At 46.2% G+C, this 26,528-nt stretch overlaps 1 protein-coding gene across 1 annotated transcript in view; it reads left to right on the forward strand.

Moving 5' to 3' along the window:
- The first annotated feature begins 2,805 nt into the window (after window positions 1-2,805).
- Window positions 2,806-26,528, forward strand: part of LOC126548066 (uncharacterized) — a 38,682-nt gene continuing 14,959 nt past the window's right edge. The window contains exons 1-3 of the mRNA XM_050196151.3: window positions 2,806-3,022; window positions 17,083-17,142; window positions 25,594-25,711. Of these exons, the coding sequence (XP_050052108.1) occupies window positions 2,905-3,022; window positions 17,083-17,142; window positions 25,594-25,711 (296 nt within the window). The 5' untranslated portion in view covers window positions 2,806-2,904. The remainder of the gene's footprint in view (window positions 3,023-17,082; window positions 17,143-25,593; window positions 25,712-26,528) is intronic.

The raw sequence follows: 26,528 nt of genomic DNA on the forward strand, positions 1-26,528 counted from the left end.
TTGCGATGCAGTCTTGTAGGTCACAACTATTCCAACCATATATAGCGTAACTGCAGCGGCTGAAGCGTAACCTTGGTGACAAGCGATCAGGAAAAATAGCTCCGACTATGGAGCATGCCGTCTCTGCGCGCTTCTATACTGAAATGCCATGTCGGCACCGTGCCAGCCGTACTTTCTGCTTGAGAAAGGATGGTTTCGCTTGGTGCCGACGTTCTACTTCGACAGTGCCCCGTAGCTTTATAGAATCCCGGCACTCGACACTGTGCACAACGGTGCCGTTTCCATATGTGTCCCATTAGCTTCGTCTCCCGTTCACCTTTGGGCATATGTGCTAGCCCCGTACCCTTAGGCGTTTCATTAGGCTTTTAGTGCGTCGTAGGTTCAATTGTCCCTCTACGCGTTATCTTCGAGAGTGCCCCCTTTCTTCACAGACGCCGACAGCCAGGCCGCAGCGTGCCAAGCCACAACAGTCAGCAGTTTTGTAAAAGCTTTATTTTTATTTTTTGTATGCTTTTTATTTGTACGCTTGCTTGTACCCTGCCCTTTAGGAAGTAAATCTTCCAGTGCTGGTTCGAGCTAGTGTTCTCGCCTGTCTCAAAGTCCATGTAGTGTCGTACGCGCTACACAATGCACGCTGGCGGGCGAAGATGCCGAGGAATCGGCACGCAAGGGACAGTGGGTAGCTGTATATCTGGTTGCATAGTACACACGAGCGCCTCCTTGCTTTGACGGCAGGGCTGGTCTTCCAATTGAGCATTTGAAGGCGTTGCTCTACACATTTCGACATTGAGACATGCGCGTATCCAGGGGAGATGTCTGGATGTCCTGACTTCCCCCCTTTCCCCGCCTTTAAAGTTTGTGCGCGTTGTGCGAGCGTACGGCATGTGACACGCTCATGAAGTTCTTCTTCCCCAGCGGTTACTGTTAGTTTGCTCCGGATAGACAAGAAATGTTCCATTATTATTGAAAATAAACCACCAGCACGTAAAAAAATCATAATCATCATCATCATCAATCACCGTCTCGAAGTCAGACGCCCTCTTGACAAAAACTGGATCCACGCATGACTTAGAGGCACAATTGCGGCAGTAGAGCTCTGAGGGACTATATGCTACAATGTTTGCGTCTATTAAGCGGTGACTGAAATATCAGTGAAAAGCTTAATGTTGGCATGGATTTCCAGATTTACTTAGGTGCTTGCACGGAGTATTAAGATCAACCTGACTTTGCAGTGTTACTTTCGGCTATTAACGGTAGGTGGTGCTGAAAACTTTCTGAGGCTTAGAATGCTAAGTATAATAGGATTCTTAGTGTTGTTTTTTTTTACCGTGTTTCCTGTCACAGCGTACGCAGTAGGCTCTGACAGAAAACATTTCATTGTACACTGACGGGAAGCATATTTTTTTTTTTGCTGACCGTTGATTCAGCCTCGTCGGAAACAGGACACTATTAGATCAATAGACACGATACTTGTGTGACGTGGGCATCAGCGGGGCTCAGTCGCTATGGTATTCTGCTGCTGAGCACGAGCTCACGGGTTTGATTCTCGGCTACGGCGGTAGCGTTGCGATGCGCGCGGTATGCGAAAAATTTCGTCTAATTACGGTTAGGTGCACTTTAAAGAACCCTAGCTTGTCGAAATCAATGCGGAGCCCTGCACTATGGCTCTCTCATAGCCCGTGTAGTGCTTTGCACCGTCAAACCTCGTAATTGCGCCACGGTCCTTGATTTCATTTACGAAGACACCCTATCCCGAATACATCTCGACGACCCCCTCCCCCATTCCCCCTTTCCCCGGTGCAAGTGCTATTGGAAAATCGTCCCATCCTCATCACTAGTCGGCACACACCGTAGTGAAGGTACTTTTGCGTTTCTTGAGGACGACTTGCCACAGCGAACGCCTTTGTTTTGGCTGCGTGACGCCGTCCGCACACATGCACACATTTACCGCGTTTTCCTGTCCTTTCTCTAAGCTTGCTTTCCTTGTTCCCCTCCCCCAGCGCAGGATAGCCAACCAGACGCTTTTCTCGTTAACATCTCATGCCTTCGCCCTTGCTTTTCTCTCTCTAGATCTCACATTATGATTTAATGTGACTATTCGGATGTTGCCCGACTTTTAATATATTTCTGTGTTTCACATGCGAAACGGAGTAGCGGCCAACAAATCCACATTCAGTCACGTGAATATATATATAAAAAAGCATGGTATATGCACTTTTAATAATGACCCATGACACGAGTTTGGTTGCATATTTGTCGAAGAAAGCAGCACGTTCGCCCTGCGTATTCAAAAACTTCCCACTGAAAAGCTTAAAGCAGAAGGTGGACAGGAAAAAGACGCATCCTGCGCTGTCTTCCTACATCGCTGACCTGTTATATAAAAACTAAATATCCGTATAGCTGGACTCCAACAGCGTTTCGCGTCGCCACCCGCAGAGGTTGCATACACGGCTGCACACCAGCGAAGCGAAGTCCCGGGGCAGATGAAACGCGGGTGCCATCGCATTTTCTGTATCTCTCTCGCGGCAAGCGAACAGCAGTTTGCGGGATGCGCGAAGTATAAGCCGCATCTGAGGGGGTTAAGGGAGGGTGATTTCCACGAGGGCAGGGAGGCTGCCACAGGAAAGCCCGCAAAGGAGGAGGAGGAGGACGTCAAGAGCGACGGCGACGATGGTCCGCGCGTGCAAGCGCTTCGACAGCGGCGTCGCTTCTCCCCCAGCTGTGTGCTGTGGTGCGTTCCGCGGCAGCCACTAGATAGGAGGCGGCGAGGGGGAGGGGGAAGGGGACGACGCCCAGGGCGGGCTGAGAGCGCTCGGGCGGCGGGCGTTCCCGGAGGAGCACGCCCGCGCGCGCGCGCGACCGCGTGGCCAGCGGCAGTGTAGCCGTGATTAGGCAGCGGCTAGGATGCCCCGGTCCTTTCTGGTGCGCCGCTGCGGCAGCTACGCGCGCTGGCAGGCTGCCGTCCGGGCGCTCGCGTCCTCCGACGAGACGCTCAGCCAGCTGCGGCCGCCCAGCCAGCACGGTGAGTCGGCGGGTCCTGCGTCAGCACGCTTCTCCGCGACGGTTGCACGTGCACTAGCGCGTTGCATGCACGCGCCGGACGGTTGTTTCGGCCTCTTCTTTTGCCAGATGCGCGGAGCAGGAGGCTGCGACGGGTTTCTCATCGACGGCGGTGTCTAGACGCTCGTCGCCGAGAAATCTCAGTCGCCGAACTATGTCCGTCGCTCCCCGAGATGGAGTTCAGTATTGGCCGGGTTGGCACGTGCCAGTCAGTATCGCCCGACCTGTGCAGGATGACTCTAACGACACTCTAGACGACGAGAGTTTCGCCCGACTGCCCGTGGAATCATTTATTTCCCTATGGGATGTGAGCACTGTGCTACACGGCTGGTATATTGCGAAGACCGCTTGTTCACTGATTACAGGAATTATTATTCACGACATTGATGTGCAGCCGCGGTCAATACCTCGCATGTAGCGACGTAAGCGAATAGTGGTTCCGATTATTACCCCTACATTGCTGTGAGGTAGCAATATTGTGATAATCTTTCCGGTGCGACGTATACAGGAAATATGCTGCTATGTGGGAAGCTAGTACTCCCATCGTTAAAGGTTTGGAATTTTCACATTTTTGCTTCCCGTTATTATTTCTTCCCACACCGCAGCACGATTTTCTTGTAATTCTGGTAAATTACTCTGAAATGACTCCTTTCGAGTATTCCTTGCCGTGCTTTTTTAACGGAACAGAGAACTGGAACGTAAAGATATGTTTAAGCTTTGGCCTTACTGTATATGTAGCAGTGGTTACAAGTTATTGCCTCAGACCTGCGGCAATCGCGTGGTGAGAGAGTAACAAAGGTTAGTATCAATGGCGTGAATTCCATGCTACCAACTGCGCACAGATGTAAGACAGAAGATTCTTTTGCTTAGCTGTTAATAATACGTTTTTGATAATTACGTGTGACGTTTCTTAATATTCAGTGTCATCGAAGAGAGGAAGACCTGCCCTAAAATTGAGGACGGTGGGAGGTGCTGTGGCAGCAATCAACAATGGTGGGGTTCTTTTAATGGTCAACCAGTGCGATGACAAAATTTGAACACATCCATGATTATCCAAGCTCGGCAAGCAAACAGGAAAGAGCAGTCTTTCGATGCGATTGGTGTCATCCTCGAGGCGACTGAATATGATAGGCTACTGTGAAAATGATATCAATAATAATTGAAAAATGTATGTCGAAACGGCTCTTTTGTTAACGCCTACTAGCACCTTAATCTGACGACGATGTTGTGCTGCCTGTGGACACGGTGGCTTTTGCGAGCAGTTAGTAGGTTGATCTATTGTGGCCATCAACAACCTCGGTCACGCAGCGGGTCTACCACCCTCTAAAATGTTTATCCAAAGACGCTTGCTGATTTATATACCACAATGTGCTTTGAGCACACACTCTCGATACTTGCCCAACAGCCCTACCTGTCGACTAGGACTGTCGCTTTTTTCCGTCTTGTTTACTAGAGCGCGAATCAGAAAGTCCTTGCCCCCCCCCCCTCCTTTTTTTTTTAAAGCTAAATTACGGCTACAAATTAGAAGTCGACATATCCATTCCTAGTGGTGTTCCTTTCTTGGACCAGCCACTTGGCCTTAACTGCCAGTAGCTCCCCGGCACGACGCTGCTGTCAGGTGTTGAAGATGGCGGTTGAGATTCACTCGTCCACGGATTACGAGCAACGAAATGTGATTCGTTTTCAATGGACCCTGGGATGAACTCCCATTTAAATCTACAGGGAAATGCAGCCCATGTATGGGGGAAGGTGTCTCGCTTTGATAAGTGTTCGGTGGTGGTGTTGTGAGTTCACAAAAGGCTGTGAAGCCAAGAAATGACTCCGATGGTGGTTCCACAGTCAGCCGGACGAATTCTGCCACAGTGGCATCTCAAATTTAGTGCTGCGATGGGACAAATGGCTGAACCGGTAAGAAAAGTGTAAGGTAGGCAGAATAGTACGTAGATTTGTAACCACCTGTATGTGCCTTATTTTGGCTATTAAAAATAGGGGCAAATGCTTTCTGATTCGCCCTCGTACATGCTTCAACTAACAAACTGTATATGAACATGGTTTAGCATTCGTTCCAGATAGCACTTGCGACGCATTGCAGTTTGCTCGCTTGAATATTGATTCAAACTGTGTGCAAATGCATTGCAAATATTTGTTTTATTTCTATTTGCCTTTAGTTGTGCAATTTCTTGCATATAGCTAAGAGAGAACAAATAGTAGGCATTACTCACGTCGCCAATGTTTGTCACACGCAGATTTAATTATGAAATACTGTTAAACACCACAAATAAGGAGCAGGCAGTATTCTTGGGTTGGAAATTAGCGCAGCCGACGCGGAGTCCGATTTGACGCTGAAGACGATACGGATATACGAACAGCTTGTCGAAACATCGTTCAGCTTAATTGTATCGAACACTCCTTCCTAAACAACTTCTCGTGGGGAGGATTTTATCTGAATCTGTTCTTGTATAGAGCCTTTACTTCATCACGCCGAATGGCTATAAAATATTTTCAGAAGAAACTCTGAGAACCAGACCGCATTTTTGCACTTTTTACCGGCGACCAAAGGCTTCTGCCTCCTGTCCGCGATTCAGAACTTCGTCAGAACGAATGATGTTATCGAATGCACCAAGCTAATACATCAGTATAAGATGCAGAGCTAACAGCGGAGCGCTCATGGCAACTGTACACAGGCTGGGTTTACACTATTAAGAATCGCAAATAATCTATAAGGTGTAAGTTTCTCCCGTGACAATGATCGTCATTAATCTCGTTCGCTTTCCCTTTGTCATTGAGCGCTGTCTGACCTCTGCCAGGAGTCATGTGCGTTAAAGCACATCATATTGGCGGAAAATTAGCCCACGGACAGAATTCACAGGAGATGAGACAAAATGACTCCCTAAAGAGTGCGCAGGCTTTAAAACAATACTCGCGCATGCTAGATTCGGAAGCGTGCGAGGCGAGGTGAGAGCGCTAGATTTCTCGCCCTGCAAGGCGTTACTCGGGCGTAGAACATTTCACACCGGTGCTCCTCTATTCTGCCGCTGCCGCGAAACTGTCAATGTGGGAGAGAGTGCGCGGAAGCCTTGGGATCAGGAAGGACGTTCGCGCTTTGATCCGCTATCCGTTCCCGTGCGAACATCGCTCACTGTGCTATAAATGCCACCAAAAATATCAGTGTAACACTTGCAGCATTTGGCATGACGGTGGCGAACATGTTCTATGAACAGCGACTGTCGTCGCTGACGGCGAACGGCAGCGGTAGCGCAAAAAAGAATAAATTTGGAGCATTGTGTGTTGAGCCTTAGAGTGACGTCGTAAGCTCAATTACGCGTTTACCATTGGTTTCTATATATAGGATGCAGTACAGATTCGAGATAGCAGTGATAAATTCAGTAACAGGTTCGATTGGTAACTAGAGTATTTCGTTAATCTTTTAATTGGCACACCGCTCTTTAGATGTACAAATATAATAAAACGAAAACATGTCATTCCCAATGAGAAGCAATCGCTACGTCTGCTTGTCTGATATTCAATAATATTGCAACATAATCAATGACCGGCGCTAAGACCTGTCGCTTACCTTTTTTTAACATTAGGCTTTTTGCACTTTCCGATCTTATTGAACGCATGTACGCAAAGAAACGAGTGCCAAAATAAAATTCTCAGAACTCTGCTGGGCTGGAGCGGCGACAAATTTTGAGCTGGCGCCTTCAGATGGAGCTGCATAGAAGTGACACCGAGTTTTACGTACCGTGCGCCGTCGGAACTTGTACAAAACGCTTACTGCGGGCGCGACGGCATTCTTCCAGCGACGTGAAGTATAGTATGAACACAAAGGTAAAGACGTGAACTCTCGCGTCCTTAGCACAACTAACAAACTCAGTGGCACGTAGCTCAGCCTGCATTGGTAAATATGCAAATTGCGGCGCTCTTGTTTCTGATTTCGCCAACAGTAGTCGTCGGGCACGTTGAAAAGGTAGAGAGCCACTGGTAGTTTTAATATTGAAGTGATAGGAGATGTGGGCGCGCAAATGTGGTATGTATATCTTCTGAGCCATTAACTCCCTATACGGAGGGCGTTAAGCTATCATGCGCAACGCTATAAAAAAAAAAAAAAACGGATCGTTCCATGGGCAATAAGACCATGTACAGCCTGCTCGCAGTCCTGCTCAAACAACCCCATTAAAATTTGAGCCCCTGACATTAATTTAGTTATTAAAAGTAATTAGCAAACTTATTAACTCTTCTTCTTACTATCGATATGTCAATTTGGGAGTTGTAGAGCATGGCAAGGGGGTAAAATGAGATGTATCAAGCGAGGTACCCACGTCACCTGTTTATCTTTCCGGCAAAGAGACAAAGCCCGCGATATATGAAAAATGCCTGCATGGGATATGCACCCGCGCGCCCGGGATAGCAGCGCTGTCAAACATTCTCAGTCGGGAAGCAAGTTCATCACCGGTAAGTGGGTCGAGCTTGGACGATAAGAGTAGGCGTGCTCTTTGCGCGATGCGCCAATAGCTCCCGACATTTAGTGCATATCAACATCAAGAAAAAGCGCTGAGCTGAGTGGCGAGGTGCTATATAGGCGCCCCCACCAGGATATCAATGTACAGGCCTTAACTGTTTCGATTAAACGAAAATGCGAAGCAAGCATCGGTGAAACCGTAGTGGTAAATCATCCTCAAGTAAAAATCACAGCCATGGTGTATCGTCCTAGTAAGGATTGGAACACGCGGTCGGATATCTTTGTTTTGTGCGCGGCTTTCACAGTGTAGAGATAAACCTTGTTTGGTATTGTGCAGACGAGAGAACCACTGATCGCATACTGCAGTGGACGAGTGCAGCCGCAAAACAGGCTCTCGAGTGAAATCATTTTCCGGGCGCGCTTTCCTGAAGGGGTGGACGTAATGCTAAAATCGCTTTCTGATTCGTCGACAACTTTATTTGCTGTAAATCTTCCAAGCGACCAGAACCGCGGGCCAGCGCGTTATCCGACCGCACTAAAGCTCGCACCATCCGCGTGGAGAGAACTATATACCGTTTGCGAGGCGCCATTACACGCTGATGCTCTGAACATCGCTTGCTTCATGAGGAGCAACCGCGTACATTCTGCGCTCAAAGCAACGCTTCTAGGCATATATTCCAAGTAGACTGCCTGTAGGCAAGCCACTGCGCAAGAGGTCACCGCGAGGGAAAATTATTGTAACAGAAATGGCGCGGCAAAGCGCCAAGTTCTCGCTCTATATAGAACTTCCTGGGGAACAAATGTTCTTTATAATTGCACGCTCTTTTTTTCTAGAATGTTCTTTTATGTCCTGCGCTCAGTATACGCCGAATAAGTGCAGAAAGGGGGATAAACAAGGAGGTTTGCCTAGAAATGACCCTAAAAAAAAAAGAGATAAGTGTGGCATAAACAGGGGCTCCCTAATAAAGGAGTAAAAGCATTCCCTCTGATCGTTGAGTGCGATGAAACCCGCGCTATGTCGCGTGCATTAGTGACAAAGGGTAGGACGAAACACAGCCCACCAGCCACAGTATACTTCTTTTTATTTGATTTGTGACTTGTGTGCTGCATAGTAAGGCTCCCTTCCGGATTACGAAAATTAAAAAGAAAAGGTCTGCAGTGAATTTTCGATATCAATTCAACCGGACGTGCTGCGTGCAGCTGATGTATTGCTGTCTCCGCCACTTCCTCAAGAAAATTATAGGCTTATACGCTCAACATTAAAACGAAAAAGCGGAGCATATATATGATAAAGACAAGAACAAACTTATACTTGCGCTAGCTCTTTTGCGAGGAGATGTGAAATGTTCGTTTCAGGCTACTCTTTTGGAAGAGAGAAAGTTCGTCCACCTTTTAACGCTCGTCCCGAAAATTAGCGTGGCACGCACATAAATATATTTGTCTTCGTAATTCAGCTGCACAGCGGCGCAGTAAAGGTTGCGCTGCGTGCAGGGTATTATGGCTGCGAGTTCCAAAACTAGGCATACACGCAATGATGTTGAAAAAGTAAAGACACGGATGGGAAGACAGACGAACCATCCTTTTTTATGAGCTTTTTTTTCGTTCATTTGCTTCATGTTTCTAGTTTTCCCGATACGTTACGCCTGCGCGTGTGGCGCCACGGTTCTGGGAATCTCTGTGCGCGGGAGCTTAACGTTTGGGCAAATCAGCGCTTGGTAAAGAACGAGAAGCACTGGGCTCGCTTGGAACGGAGAGCCAAGCGGTGTCACCCCCACGACGGCCTGTCGGGCACGCTGCACTCTCTGCTACAGCGCGTGTTGCAAGACCAGCGCCCGAGACCACCTGTTCCGTGTCGGCAGATGTCATTACATACGCTGGTGCCGAGTTACAGCTGGAAAGAGGCACCGTAAGAACGAGCTCTCCGATGCGCTACGCGTGAGTTTGCACAGAGCGCCTGTGCACGCAAACTTCTTTTTAGGCTTCATCACTGCAGCACCGTGCCAGTAAAATGGCTGACACGCGTGAAGCGACGCAGAGGCTTGAAACCGTGCGAGGCATAGCGCGAGGTCCATTTGTACATTAGGGAGAGAGAGAGAGAGAGAGAGAGAGACAAAAGGGGAGGAAAGACAGGGAGGTTAGCCAGTGTAAGTACCGGCTGGCTACCCTGTGCTGGGGAAAGGGGTAAAGGGAATAAAAGGAGAAATAAGAAGAAAAAGAAACTGAGAGAAATTCACGCAGTAACGCTGTGCTATGGCATAGGCATAGGCACTAGGAATAGCAGGGGAGGGTTATTACTAGAGTTTGCGGAACAGAATAATATGCGGATAATGAATACCTTCTTCCGCAAGCGGGATAGCCGAAAGTGGACGTGGAGGAGCCCGAACGGCGAGACTAGAAATGAAATAGACCTCATACTCGGCGCTAACCCTGGCATCATACAAGATGTGGACGTGCTCGGCAAGGTGCGCTGCAGTGACCGTAGGATGGTAAGAAGTCGAATTAACCTAGACCTGAGGAGGGAACGGAAGAAACTGGTACATAAGAAGCCGATCAATGAGTTAGCGGTGAGAGGGAAAATAGAGGAATTCCAGATCAAGCTACAGAACAGGTATTCGGCTTTAACTCAGGAAGAGGACCTTAGTGTTCAAGCAATGAACGACAATCTTGTGGGCATCATTAAGGAGTGTGAACTAGAAGTCGGTGGTAACTCCGTTAGACAGGATAACAGTAAGCTATCGCAGGAGACGAAAGATCTGATCAAGAAACGCCAATGTACGAAAGCCTCTAACTCTACAGCTAGAATAGAACTGGCAGAACTTTCGAAGTTATTCAACAAGCGTAAGGCAGCGGACATAAGGAAGTATAATATGGATAGAATTGAACATGCTCTCAGGAACGGAGGAAGCCTAAAAGCAGTGAAGAAGAAACTAGGAATAGGCAAGAATCAGATGTATGCGTTAAGAGACAAAGCCGGCAATATCATTACTAATATGGATGAGATAGTTCAAGTGGCTGAGGAGTTCTGTAGAGATTTATACAGTACCAGTGGTACCCACGACGGTAATGGAAGAGAGAATAGTCTAGAGGAATTCGAAATGCCACAAGTAACGCCGGAAGAAGTAAAGAAAGTCTTGGGAGCTATGCAAAGGGGGAAGGCAGCTGGGGAGGATCAGGTAACAGCAGATTTGTTGAAGGATGGTGGGCAGATTGTTCTAGAGAAACTGGCCACCCTGTATACGGAATGCCTCATGACCTCGAGCGTACCGGAATCTTGGAAGAACGCTAACATAATCCTAATCCATAAGAAATGGGACGCCAAAGACTTGAAAAATTATAGACCAATCAGCTTACTGTCAGTTGCCTAAAAACTATTTACTAAGGTAATCGCAAATAGAATCAGGAACACCTTAGACTTCTGTCAAGCAAAGGACCAGGCAGGATTCCGTAAAGGCTACTCAACAATAGACCATATTCACACTATCAATCAGGTGATAGAGAAATGTGCGGAATATAACCAACCCTTATATATAGCTTTCATCGATTACGAGAAAGCGTTTGATTCTGTCGAAACCTCAGCAGTCATGGAGGCATTACGGAATCAGGGTGTAGACGAGCCGTATGTAAAAATTCTGTAGGATATCTATAGCGGCTCCACAGCCACCATAGTCCTCCATAAAGAAAACAACAAAATCCCAATAAAGAAAGGCGTCAGGCAGGGAGATACGATCTCTCCAATGCTATTCACAGCGTGTTTACAGGAGGTATTCAGAGACCTGGATTGGGAAGAATTGGGGATAAAAGTTAATGGAGAATACCTTAGTAACTTGCGATTCGCTGATGATATTGCCTTGCTTAGTAACTCAGGGGACCAATTGCAATGCATGCTCACTGACCTGGAGAGGCAAAGCAGAAGAGTGGGTCTAAAAATTATTCTGCAGAAAACTAAAGTAATGTTTAACAGCCTCGGAAGAGAACAGCAATTTACAATAGGTAGCGAGGCACTGGAAGTGGTAAGGGAATACATCTACTTAGGGCAGGTAGTGACGGCGGATCCGGATCATGAGACGGAAATAATCAGAAGAATAAGAATGGGCTGGGGTGCGTTTTATTTAGTTATTTATTTATTATCATACCCTCAGGGCCCAATGGGCATTACAGAGGGGGTGGGTACATGGTTTACAAACAAAAAACATTCAAGCGTACAACAGAAGGACAAGATAAACAGACAGTAAGAGCACCAAAATAAAAGGAAAAAAAACCAGCAAAATTCCAGTCATTTTAAAAGATGATCTGTCACAGCGGTCTTGAATGATGACGCATAGGCTAAGGTGGCGATAGAAGAGGGAAGGCGGTTCCGCTCAGAACAGGTTTTCGGCATAAAAGAATGCAGGAACATGTCAGTGCGACAAAGAGGAACAGCTACCTTATTGCTGTGATCGATACGGGAGGATAAGTACACTGGATGCGAAATGAGTTGCCGATTCAATGAATGGTGATGGAACACTTTGTGGAATAAACAAAGGCGCGAGATGTTGCGCCGAGTTTGAAGGTCAGGAAGGGTAAGTGACGATTTCATCTGCGAGACATTAGCGGTACGTGAATAGTTCGACATAATAAACCGTGCTGATCGATTTTGAAGGGATTCTATGGATTGAATGAGTGCGGTGTGCCGGATCCCAAATTGCACACGCGTATTCGAGTTTCGGACGAACGAAAGTTTGATAAAGCATTAATTTTAGACGCTGTGGAGCTTGGAAAAAATTGCGTCGGAAATAACCGAGAGTGCTTTGCATTACCTATGATGTAGTCAATGTGAGTATGCCATGACAAGTCATCAAAAATGCAGACACCGAGATACTTGTAGGCATGCACGCGCTCCAGACCGATGTCATTAATTCTGTATTCTGAAGACATTGAGGCATTAGTGCTTCGCGAAAATGTCATTTGCTTGCATTTACTGATGTTAAGGGTCATTAACCATTTATTGCACCATTCAGATACTTTATTTAGGTCAGATTGAAGGATAAGTGTATCATTAGGGTTATTTATTTCGCGATAGATAACGCAGTCGTCAGCAAATAGCTTTATACTAGAGTTAATGTTATCTGGAAGATCATTTATGTAGATTAGGAATAGTAGTGGACCTAAAACGGAACCTTGAGGGACGCCAGATTCAACAGGACAAGGAGAGGAAGCGTGATTGTTAGCGATAATATATTGGGTTCGGTTAGATAAAAAGCATTCGATCCATTTGAGGATGTTTGGGTCAATTTTCAAAGTGCTGATTTTTAGTAGAAGTAGTTGATGAGGTACTTTGTCGAAAGCCTTAGAAAAGTCAAGAAACACACTATGAAGAAACGAGCCTCGGTCTAGAGCTTCTGCGATGTGATTAGTAAATAACAGAAGCTGTGTTTCACAGGAATAGTTTTTCTGGAATCCATGTTGGCAGGAGCTAAAAAAGTCATTAGATTCAAGATATGAGACTAAATTAGAGTAAATTACATGTTCTAAAAGTTTGCACGGGATACTAGTTAAAGAAATTGGTCGATAATTAAGAGGAGAATGCGTGTTCCCGGATTTAAAAAGTGGCACCACTTTCCCGACCTTCCAATCTGATGGCAGCATAACAGATTCAATGGACTGTGTGAAGAGGTATGACAGGAAAACTGAAGAGTAAACTTTCGTGTTCTTCAGAAACTTTGCATTAATTTCATCGTCACCACATGAAGACGAAAGCTTTAGTTTCTCAATTAATTTAGCTATTCCCTCAAAGTTCACTACAATTGCATCCATGGGAAAGAAATCGCGATTATGCAGCTGCGGCGTGACAACGGCAGGTGACTTTGTAAACACACCCGCGAAGACGTCATTCAGGACAGTACAACATTCCTCATTGCGCAGCACGTGGCATTCTCAGATCATAAACAGCAGGTTGCCATTATCCCTCATGAGAAAAGTGTATAACAGCTGTGTCTTACCAGTACTCACCTACGGGGCAGAAATCTGGAGGCTTACGAAAAGGGTTCTACTTAAATTGAGGATGACGCAACGAGCTATGGAAAGAAGAATGATGGGTGTAACGTTAAGGGATAAGAAAAGGGCAGATTGGGTGAGGGAACAAACGCGCGTTAATGACATCTTAGTTGAAATCAAGAAAAAGAAATGGGCATGGGCAGGACATGTAATGAGGAGGGAAGATAACCGATGGTCATTAAGGGTTACGGACTGGATTCCGAGGGAAGGGAAGCGTAGCAGGGGGCGACAGAAAGTTAGGTGGGCAGATGAGATTAGGAAGTTTGGAGGGTCAACATGGCCACAATTAGTACATGACCGGGGTTGTTGGAGAAGTATGGGAGAGGCCTTTGCCCTGCAGTGGGCGTAATCAGGCTGATGATGATGATGATGACTCTTGGCACTGATAGCGAGCTTGCACAGCGCCGGAAACTCTTTTCGGGGACGCTTTCGGTGACGAGTCACGTGAAATTTCACGAAAGCAATCCTATCTCTGGAAAAGATCACCCAAGAGAACTTGTTTGCTAATTGTGATTTCTTGAATAACGGTCTCATTTCTTCTTCCTTTCATCTCGCGTTACATTCGCGGCTTTGCTTTTTCTATTTCGCTTGATTGGAAAGTTGATATTCCCGTTACAATGGTGTTCTCGTTACATTCGAGTAAATACCGTAATTTATTTTATTACGTAGAATACAGGATTGCTTACTCGTGCCATTTCGTCGGGCAGCCGGCACTTGCTTTCGGTGCCCATATAACCTTCACAGATATAGTCACACATATTTCCGCCGAGATGCCGACCGACCAAGCAGCAGACAGCCGCAGCGACAGTAGCCACACCAAACCCAGGAAAGCAGGCAAAGAAAGCGTGTCTTTAAAAGAAGCTCTCATATTCGTAGAGTTAGAATTACAGTCAAGGACGAATTCTGGCGACGTGACCAGTGTGATTCACTGTTAAAGGGTGCAACAGTGACGAAAACATCCCAATGGAAAACAATTGGAATATAATTGTCTCATCACACTGGCCAGGTGTACTACTGTGTGAGCGTAGAGTACCCTTTTCTTTTTCATTTTTTTTTCTTTTTTTGTCCGCTCTGAGAACTCTGCAAGTGTCAGGCTTTTCAAGATGATACTTATTGACAACGCTGGCCCCTTCGAAGCTACGCACCTGTGCAGTGTAATGAAATATCTTTAGTGATCACTTCCAGCTGCAGAGCTAGCAAAGTGAAAAACGCAATTTGGCGTGTTACCTTTAACAGTGGACCTCACTGTAAGTGTTTGGTGCCTGGTAATACGCATAACTTGCCTTGTCGATACTCTACCTAGCGGTATCTTACAATAGACACATCAAAATAGGCTTAGACTACAATACCGATGCAGCGTAGTCTTGAATGTTGTTGAAGAAAATGAAAGTACTGAGCGTTGAATCAATAATAGCGGTCAAGTGTACATGACCCTCCCTGCTAAACTTGTGGCTGAGATGAGGTGAAATTTCGCACACAGGTATAACTTTCTAGTTAATTTTATTTTAATAGCGCGCATTCGAACATCACTGACTCCCCTCCCCCCTTCTTCAGTTTTGTCCGAATTAAATCCGAAGTGAGTGTCCTCTGCGGCGACGCCATTAAGAACATGTCGATTCCTCTGCAACGGAACGATGGCGCCATTTCTCACGGCTGCAATAAACACCGTGTTTTCACTGTATAGTGACAGATGCCGCTACCGTTATGTTATAGCAGAATGAAAAATATTCTATTGGCGACCATACCCAGGTATTTTAGGCATTGCTCCTGCGGTCATCCGTCGAACTGCACCGCAATGCACCGGCGTAGGTCAGTGGGCAGCATTTTTAAAAATGGTAATTCAAAAGACCACCCCAATTTCAACAACTTTCAGTTCGCAATGTCAAGAGGGTACGCCCTTCTAATGAAAGGCGTACTTACGACACCTAATCCTAACTTCCCCGGTGCGTTATAGCAGTGTTTTGTTGCTGACCGAAACACTGCTATAACACAGCAAGGGCGTTACGACTAAGTGTCATAAAGACGCATGTTAATAAAAGGATTACCCTGTCGACGTTCCAAACTGAAAGTTATTGAAATTCGGGAGCCATTCTGAAATATAATCTCTTTAAAAATGCTGCAATTGTGTTATGTTGGTGCACTGCGATGACGTTCGACATAGCCGATGGGGCAATGTCCGAAATTTCTGGCTGTGTGCCGCTGACGACACGCACTTCGGATTTACCGTAGACGAAAGTGCTCAGTAATGGTCGGAAACGCCGCATTAAAACAAATTTGCGTTGTCAGCCATTCCAATACGGAAGGTTACTCCTAGCCGTAGCCGACAAAGCGAGCCATGTAGCCTTGCATTGGCGGAATCATGGTGGGATGCGAAGGTGGAGCGAGGAGTCCAAAGGGTGCAAATGGTTGTTTTGAAACTTCGCGTGTTGCGCTCGGAGATTGCGAAGTCTCGTGCCAGTAGGCAAAGTACTCTAGCTGCATCTGACCGTAACAGCGGTATCGATTTCTGCGTGCTTGTCTTCAAAAGCTGACCGAGCAGCGCTATCAGCGTGCTCGTTAGGCATGATGCCGCAGTGACATTCGAAAGCGCTGAAATGTAATGGGATGCCGTTTCTCGCTAAATTTATCACTTAGGTCTCCTGATATCAAACGCAGTTGTTCATGTGGTCTGCGCCGCAGGGCTGACAGCAAAGACTGTATCGGTGCCTTCAAATCGCTGAATACGGATTATCTTCGAAGTTCCTCTTGGCTGACGAGACCAACTGTTGCGGCTAGTGAGCGAGCCTACTGGTGCAGCAGGTAATCTGCTTGCCCATTTTTTGTGTCTGACGTTTTGTGGTGAGGAAACGTGAGTAACATGAACAGTCACCAACGAATTGTATAAATTTGGACCGCTAAGGCTTGCCAATCATTGCTCATTTGAGAATGGTATCAGACGAAATATTTTGCTCTAACAGGCAGAAACGTAGAGCTACTTATATGTTATGATGCACGAGAGACAATACGCTCGTACAGCGTGAGCATCTGTACACGCGGCGATAATCGCTTGGGAACGTTGCCAGCAATTTATGTGTGACAGCTCTACCCGCCAGGTCTTTTGCTCTCCCGGCTCTATATCTATAGGTGGAGCGCGTGTTGAGAAGCGTCTTACGCAATATGCCAGCTGTGCACTCTGGCGCTCTTCACTACTCTTTTCGTCGTGCTCTCTTTCGAGTTTTCTTTTTTATTCTCCATCTAATCTCGCTACACAGCGAGCTGGTATCGTGTGTCATAAACGCAAACCGCTACATCACACACTGCGCCTCACTAACACTGTAAAGATGGTCGGGTAAAGAAAATTAGCGCGTTCCCGACACGCACTCACTTGCTCGAACAACTCAATTGTCATCAAACAAAACATTAAGTTCATCATCAACGTGACCGTGAAACAAACCGTATGCTACTGTCTGAAGCAAGTTAAATCAGAATAATTTCAAATTTCTGACTTCACATTTTTTTTTTTTTTTTGCTTCTCTCTCTTTTCGCAGTGATTACGCCAGGACACAGGTTCCCGGACTTCAAGTGGTCGGCTCCTCAGAGTGAGGAAGGTCAGTGCGTCAAAGTAATAACATGTGTAGTGACAACGCTCTGCAAGATGGCTAATTATAGTTACGTTTACAAATCAATGACGTAATCAAATTTTCGCTATAGCTTTAGGCAAATGAACTGGAAACAGGGAGACTTTTGACATGAACGGTGCAAATACCCGCCGCAGTACATTCGTGGATACGGTATTCCTTGCAGAGTAAAAGGTTCGATTCCTGGTAACGGCGCACATGGTATCTTTCTAGGAAGGAAATGAAAAATAAACTAAGCAAAAGACAACAGTGTGCTTAGATTTTGTTGTAACTTAAGATATCCCAAGGTAGTTGCAATTACTCCGGGAACTCTTGATCCTTTATATTACATCCCTCATACGACACGTAAGGCCTTTTTCTGTTTCTTTTGGGCCGTTCTCACCTTTTGGAAGGACGACGACGAAGTTTTTGTGCTCGGTTGCTGGTTTTCTTCTCGTGCTGCAGTTTCTTTCTATTTATATACTTTTCGTGCATCAGTAACAGGCAACGACGTTGTGCTGAACCCTGAAGACTCCTACTCTGCTGGGAGATCCTCCCCGCGGAGCTTGCCATGGAAAATGTGGTCTTGAACTCGTCTGGCGGTCAGCATAGACCGCCCGCGGCTCGGAAGCGGTTCAATTCGGCAGTAGGATCCGGCGCTGCTGATTCTGAGCCTTCTGACAAAAGATCGGAAGATTCGGATGCTTTCATACCTGTCAAGCACCGCCGTCCAAGACAGACGTCTCCGGCATCGTCCTCAAGTGAAGCGACTATCATACACAGCAGCCTCAAGACTACGGCAGTAGCTTTCATGCCCGTCAACGCGATGGCAAGCCTGAATGCTATCTCCCGACAGAAACTTAATGATTTCTTCTACAAACTTGCCCCTGGACTAATCCAAGAGGCTCGCGTGAACCCCTGGAAAAATTTCATTGCCGTTGACACAACTGATGATAAGATGGTGCAAACTCTACTTGGTTTGTCTGAAATCTGTGGGGTCCACACGCGGCCCTACATACCACAGGGTACAAATATAGCAGCTGGTGTCGTGTCTGGTGTCGACTTGGACCTCAAAGACGATGTTTTTTAAGAGCACGATCGTTTGCACGCCACCATGCAAAATAATTAACGTTCGAAGCCTGGGCTCGTCAAAGTGTATGAAGATACATTTTGTCTCTGGAAAGCTGCCTACTCATGTAAAGGCTGGACTTGTGCGCTATCCTGTTTGACCCTTCGTACCATAGCCTTTGCAATGTCATAAGTGTTTTAAGGTTGGTGATGTTCAGGGCTTTTGCACCAGAGATACGGTCTGTGCCAAATGCGGTGGGAATCACCATGTAGATTCCCGTGAAAGTCAGGCATATCGGTGCCCTAACTGTAATGGTTAACATATGGCAACGGATAAAGGATGTCCCTCATTGAAGAATGAACTAAAGGCACTAAAAGTGAAAGCCAAAAAGAAGGCAGCAGGAGATGAAAGCTTCCAGTCGCTGCTCCAGCGACTGGAAAAGCAGTGCGTTCAAAGAATGACAAAGACAACGCATCGGAAAGTAGGGGGGCGGACCTTCTGCCTCTCAGACTCATCATGGCAAGCGCTGCCATCGAAATCGTCAGAACAAGTCTCTACAAAGACTTTGACCACAGTGGAAAGCACTGTAAACACAGTACCTAAACCGGTCTCAGCCGACGACGATGTGCAACTTGTCAATCTTCTGAAGATGCTTGTCAACGTCATCAGATCATCGCCGGTCGTCAGACACCAGCAGCGTCAGCAGCAGAGCAACTTTTGGAGGCCCTCGTTCCAGTCCTCGACGGCCTTCACTAGACGTTTTACCGGAAACAATTTTAACAGTTGTCAGCAGCCTCGCCCCTTTGTGCTGCAATGGAATGTCAGGTCGATGCGACCGCGGCACGCTGATCTAATTCTTCGACTCATCGCTATGAAGACTCCATCAGACGTTATAGCGCTTCAGGAAACTAACGTAAGGAAATACGAATATCGATTGCCAGGCTTCGTGGGTGTCCACAGTAACACTCGATGCGCGAAACCAGCTTGTGGCTCTTTCCAATGTGTGGAAGCGGCGCATACGCGCAATGCTTCAAAAGCATCGGCCTACGTGCGTGATGACTTGGATTTCGCGGTTCTTGACACAGACGGCATCTGTGACGATGAGTTTGAGTGTGCAGATGTTATTGTGAGCCTCAGAGGTGTGCCTACGACGGTGGCAAGCATATACAACAGGCCTACACGTTCTTCCGATACCTCATTGCTTAGTGTCTCGGTGTGGTGCATCGTTTGTGTTATGCGGAGATTTTAATGCCCACCACCCACGATGGTGTAGCCGTCCCTAAGACAATCGTGGGGCTGAGATCACCTACCCATTTGGTTAACACCAACACGTACTGCGTGCCGACAGACTGCTGTGTATACAGTGACAAACTGGGACAAGTTCCTGTCAGCTGATCTCAGAGGCATCATCTCAAGACAGCCTGTTCAAACTGAAGAGTGAGTGTTTATGAGAAGCTACAGTACAACAACGACGGATCCGATACCCCGTCGTCGACTGGCTAGTCCCCAAAAGTTATAGCGGAGACATTTGCAGACATTTTTGTCTCTCCTGCATCCAGTGACACCACAAATGGCGACCTTCCTTCTTTGACAAATCACAGTACCATAACCGCTTCCTGCGGTACAGCCTACCAGATGGATGAGGCAGATTTCCCTCTTGAGGAGCTGTGACACGCGCTGAGCCTCTCCAAACGCCGAACTGCACCAGGTGAAGATGGTGTGACGTATCAAGCATTGCAGAACTTTGATAAGAGTTTTCATGACCGTATATTGGACGAGTATAATGAAGTATGGATAACCGGTGTAATACTTGCTGAATGGAAATCGTCCGTGGTGATACCAATTTCAAAGCCCGGGCGCCCTGCAAGACACAAATGTCATCAAGGTAATGGAGCGAATGGTCTTGTTTCGCTTAGATGTCAGGCCAGAGAAGCTGAATTTTTTCACTGATGTCATGAGTGGCTTTCGTCGCCGTCGTTCAGCTCTGGACAGCATATTAGACCTTGTCTCAGCGCTCCAATATGCTAAAGGAAACAAGAATTCCGCCTACATGCTCTTCCTAGACATACTGCAAGCTTTCGATTCACTTCCGCATAAGGCAGTTATTTTCTCTCTTGCAACCGCAGGAATTTCGGGCCGTCTGCTCCACTTCGTGCATAATTTTCTATTGGAGCGCCGGATGAAAGTGCTAGTCGGAGGAGTAACTAGTGAATACCGAAATGTGAAGTGCGGTGTCCCACAGGGCAGCGTTTTATCACCGCTTTTGTTTAACACCGTACTCGCCGCGCTTCCATGTCGTTTGCCTCGGGACAGCGACTTCCCTTTGAGCATAGCTGTCTACGCAAATTACATTGCACTGTGGATAAGCGGCCCTTCGCACCTTGATCCGCGGCTTCGTGCAAGATTGCAAAGAGCTCTAAACGCTTCTTCTGAGTACTTGGGTGAAGTTGGCCTGCTCATGTCACCTGTTAAGTCGGCTGCAATATCATATCACCCTAAACAACGCGCTCGTCGAACAATGAGCCGACTGTACCTTGACGAAATGCCTATAAACTGGGTGCGACAACACCGTTATTTGGGGTTAATTGTGGATGATCGCATCTTTTGGCGTCCTGCCGTTAAATTTGTACGACGCAAATAGCATTCCCTCCTTAAGTATGTGACCGCCTTGACTGCTAGAGGTGCTGGCTGCGACCAAACAATGGTTCTCCAGGTCTACCAGTCATCTGTACTCTCAGACATGATTTATGCCTTACCAGTCCTGAATATACCACCTAGTTTGATGGCTCAAGGGGAAAGAGATCATCGCGTTGCCCTTCGCCTAATGCTTGGATTACCTCGTGAGGCGCAATCTGTTGCATTACTCACTGAAGCGCATCAGTTACCACTGAGGCTGCAAGCAGAGCAGAGAGCTCTGTATCATATTGAGCCTCTGCATCGCACATCGAATGGTCAATCGCTCCTTGATTGTCTCATTCACCGCCCGTTAACTCGCATGGGAAAAATGACGGCATTATTTATGAATATCACTGACATATCTGAACATGCTGGTTCAGTTACGCCTCCGCTTCCAAAAGATATCACGAAACACATATTCCCCATTCACCTCACAATCCCTGATATACACAAAAAGTCTGATATGCCTGTTTCGGCAATACTCCAATTGGCTCAGTCTCATGTTCGAAAGGTTTCCAGATTATCTTCAAGTATTCACAGATGCATCTGTACACAGCGACGGTCAAGGCGCCTCTGCAGCTTTTTTCTGCCCTTCGACTCAAGTACGGCGTATCTTTCAAATACCTCATCCAACTTCGTCAACAACTGCGGATCTAGCAGCGATTAATGTTACACTGAAATACGTGCAAGAGGAGTTAACTACATCGAAGATTGCCATCTTTACGGACTCCCGCGCTCCCCTTAGCTTGTTACAACGCAGTGAGATTGATTGCCCAGTTGTGCGCAGCATTACTCTGCAAGCAAAATTTCATCACGTAGGAATCACCGGAAATGAAGAGGCTGATCGACTCGCTTCAACTTGCGCTCATAACAACTGTGACTGCCCAGAAATATTGTCCAAGCTTCATGACGCTCGTCTGCTGATTCGTCGCCACCTACTCAAGCAGCATCCAGACCAGCGCGTGGCAAATGGAACGTTCCTGGCTCGTGTTCGCGGTCGAGGCTTGCCTCGCCGTGCTAGAGTGCTAATACTCAAGCTGAGGGTTGGCTGCGTGAAAGTGCACGAACTTTATACAGACAAGGACGTGTGGCCAGTCCATCGTGTACGTCTCGGGGCTGCTGTGAGACTCTTCAGCACCTTATATTTGAGTGTCCCGCTTTCAGTGCGCAGCGCATGTCGCTAGTGAGGGACTATCATCTCCTTGGCCTGCGCTGTACGACACTCGACGAATGTTTGTACCCCAGTGATTGTGCGTCTCAACGTGAACAGGCTCACCGTGCTATACTTACTTTTCTACTTTTCTAGAGTTAACTAACTTAGGTTCACGTTTGTAGCATCGAAACTATTCTTTTCAACATTCTGTAGTAGCGTCACCTTCAGTGGCCGGCCCTACTGTGTGTGATATGTACTGTATGTTCCACTTTATTCTTTAAATTTGTACTGTTGCTCTTCCTTTCCTCTTTCCTCCCCTCCTTACTATCTTCCATTTCTGTGTTGCTGTCACCTCCCTTCTGAAGAGCAGGCAGGCGTTGTGCCCCTTCCGGTGGCAGTTGCCAGCCTGCTCCTCGCTTTCCCTTTCCTGTTAATTGTATGTAAGTGTTCAAAACAAATAATAATAATAATAATAATAATAATAATAATAATAATAATAATAATAATAATAATAATAATAATAATAATATAAGCTAAAATAAATTTTTGCAAACTAAGAATGGTGTAATACATTCAGTGTATTTTAGGTCTAACTAAAAACTTCAAACATCCATATAGTCATACTTTAAGGGTAACACGTGGGACGCATCCTCAAACATAGAACGCGTGTATCTGGGCCCCGAGCGACCAACACGGACGTGGACAAATTATGTTTGGTGGCGGATTGTCAGTGGCGTAAAGAATGTGCCTGGCACCAACTACCAAAAAGACTGCTCTAACATTATGGGAACGAGTAGCCAATCGTTAAAAGCATATCGACGCTGGTAAGAACGCCCGCATACCAATTAATTCTTTGTTGCTCCTACAGGGCACGTCTTGCATGCACATTTGGAGCGACATAGTGACACTATCACGGTCATGAAGCAAGAATTAAACACAGGCAAAGGCCTACTGAAGCCAGTAATTCTAACAGAAGGTCTTGTCAGGAAACCAATGGGACTAGAAGAGGCCGTCGTAGCCAAAAGGGGTAGTCGCGCATTCGTGTATGCGTGTGAAGACCAAAGGACTGTATATATAGGCAGAGGGTATCAGGCAGAGGGCAATCAGTAAGCTCCAAGTAGAATTAGCGGCACTCTGTGGAACTTTTTTCTGCATCGTTCTTGCGAGAATTAGTAGCGGGCTGAAGTGCAGGGTCAGCGTCGCATGGTTGGGGACACGTTACTCGTCATTAGGTGCTGTCGTGTGTTCCAAACGAGCTCAGAAAGAGGAGAGGCAACATGGTCAAGTAAGATATGAAAATGAATTTGTTAAGGCTGTTTTAAATGCGTGTTGAAACACTATACTTCAAGCGCACTGGCATCTTAACGGCAGTCATCCTTTGACATTTTAGATCATTGCAAGACGAAAGCCATAGCAGTCTTTAAAGGGACACTAAAGCGAAACAATAAATCAGTTTAGATTAATTAAGCATTGTTTGAAAACCCTGCAGGCAGGCATTTAAAAAAAAACAGTTTGATTATTAGACGAGAAAATGAAGGTCCAAGTATCAGTATTTGAAATTCGCGCCGAAACCCCAGCGCCAGTACGTCAGCGAGACGTCAGGGATTCCAAAGTATGTTTTCGCATTTGGGCCACGTTGGCTGAATAAAGGTTCCCGAAACTTGCCATGCTTAATACCGTATTTTCGCGATTCTAAGCACCCCCCGATTCTAAGGACCCCCCTCTATTTTCGTGAAACAATAGGGAAAAAAGTTTACATGCGAATCTAAGCACCCCCCCTATTTGTTAGGAAGAGCGCGCAGCCAAGGCCGCCAAGCGAGCTTGCTCGCTCTGTCATCGAGCCGGAGCCGTCGGAGTCCCGAGGTGGAACGGCGTCCGCGGCGCGATCTTGCCGCACAGCTGGACTGCAGATCCGCGCGGACTCGTGAGCGGCAGTGATAGTGACTGAGCATCCGACACAAACTGTTCGCTGTGTTCACTGTGTTCAACGATTTTTCTTTTGGAGTTCAAAACAAATCATTTCTTTTGGATCTTTGCATAATAAAATGTTATTTCTCGCACCCATCTCGTCGTGATGTCGTAGCGAAAAGAGGGAGAGGAGGTCATTCTAGATTTCTCGAATCTAAGCATCCCCCCTCACTTTGGGCATCGCGACCATGAAAAAAATGGGGTGCTTAAAATCGAGTAAATACGGTATTTGGTTCCTTACGTGATGCGGGTTTGATTCCGCCCAAGACCCGATGAGCTTCAAAGGGCTTTCTTCTTCATTTCAGAAGGGTGTAAGGAGGCTAGACAGACCCAAAGTGACTTAAGTAGGCTAATAATGCTATTCTCATTAAACTGTAACAGGAAATCAGCACATATTAGGACAAAGCTCGCTCTGCGACCTCGCTCATTGCGAGAATCTAAATGCGGTTGTCCAACGTCAACACCTGATAACACATTTACCATACCACCGTGACTGTACGGTAAAACCAACGAAAAAAAAGAAAACACATGATTACAGTGCCTCAAATACCGGTACGTAATAATTAATAATTATTTTTGATGTTCTATGACCGAATGCCGTGAATTTGTATAAGGGACGTGTACTGGGAGGCTCCGGATTAATTTTCAATATCTTGGATTTTTTATCGCTCCCTTAAATCAAAATATAGAATTGTTTTTCTTTAGTATAACTTGAATTAGCGGAAATAAGACGAGGATAGGAACCGAGAACAAACACTACTCGATGAGCGCTTCTTTTTTTATTCTCCTTTCATAAATATATGGCCGCCGCTGTAGCAAATTCTAGGCGCGACATTGTGCCCATCCGAAATAGCAATAGCTAGCTATAGGAAATTTGCACTCATGCACAATAGGCAGCTAATCGCAATGCATATTAGAGAGCTTTAACTTGTCCTTAAACATCTCGCCATTTACCATCGACGGCCGTAGCGAAACTGGTAGCGACATCTCATTACGTTTTATGCAACTATACAAAGCACTTGAATAACTTTTTTTTTTTGCATGGCCTGAGCGTTATTGTCAAATGCAAACCATAACGGTACTGCATGTTAGCTATTTTGTCGCTAGGACGATTTACGCCATCAGTTAAACAGAATATAAGTAATAGCTTTCTGTGCCCTCTGATAACGCTATGTGTCACAGGATGGCGCTACGAGCTTTGAAACTACCGTACACCTCTCCGATGACACGGTATTCCGCAAATGGTAATACGTCCACGCATAAGCTATAACTCTCCCTTATTGACAGATTTATTGATTGATCACAAGTCGGAAGTAAAGCTGCCTGGCGTTGTGCTTGCGTCCTTTTCACTGAGCACAAGCACCTCAGAGAGCAAGGCCGCCGCGATAATGTAGCCGTTGTGCCAATTAATGTATAACATAGAGTTCGTTTAAACGTTTGGCTATGCGGGATGCATATAAAAATTCGCCCTCATTAGTTTATTTGTGCGGTACCTAGCTTTTCTGTGTTCCGCCAAAACGGAATGTGTGACGTCATGCGCACTGACGGGTCGTCAACAACAATTCCTCATTCACAGAAGTTTCGAGAAGTCCAAGCGTCACTCCACCTTGCAATGAATCCAGTGGAAGCGTGCCTAACGTGCTCACGGACTACTCCATTCAGACTCTTCTTGGTTTGAAGACGGAAACGACAAGGTACGGAAGCGTAAGACTTTGAACATCCTTCTTCCTTTCTATGTTCTTTTTTTTTCGAGCCGCTTTTATTAACAGAAGACGACCGTTGTTTATGAGAGTCGTCTCGATGTCACGTCAAGCATGTCGATCCCATACATAGCGCGTGGCATCCCGTGGTTGCGCAGAGACATCGTATTCAGTACCGTATAAGTAGGAAGAAGGAAAAAATTGCCACGCGGGTTGATGGGTGGGTGGCGGTAGTCAGGTAACCTAAAATGGCATTAGAGAAAATGAAAGCCTGCAGCGTCCCAGATTTGGTAAATTTAACATTGCAAATATAATTTTCATTAAATTTGTTGCGAAGCGTCGTTTAATATGGTCAAGCCACGGTTACTGAATTCAGCGCCCTACAGGTGGCACTACTGATGTAAGCGGGACATCAAGGATTTCATCGTATTGTCGGGTGTTTCGGCATATATATATATATATATATATATATATATATATATATATATATATATATATATATATATATTGCAGTGAAAAACTACCAGAAAGCTGCTAGCTTAAATGCTCGCACAGTTTCAAATGAAATACGGAGTTTTAGCTTGCCCACGAGCTATATTACCGCCCGCGGAATAAGAGGGGCGCGGAGCACAGGTGGCGCCATGTCGAGCCGGTCAAGTGAATTAATAGAGGCGAAACTAAAATTTAGATGACCAAACTCTACTTAGTTTCTCCTTTAAAAACATCACCAGTAACAGTCGATGGCGTATTATGACTTTTTATAACGACAAGGACGCGCATGCAACACAAGAATGGTCATAACACATTCTGG

The sequence above is a fragment of the Dermacentor andersoni genome, chromosome 1 (assembly GCF_023375885.2).
Source record: "Dermacentor andersoni chromosome 1, qqDerAnde1_hic_scaffold, whole genome shotgun sequence".
Classification (NCBI taxonomy): Eukaryota; Metazoa; Arthropoda; class Arachnida; order Ixodida; family Ixodidae; genus Dermacentor; species Dermacentor andersoni.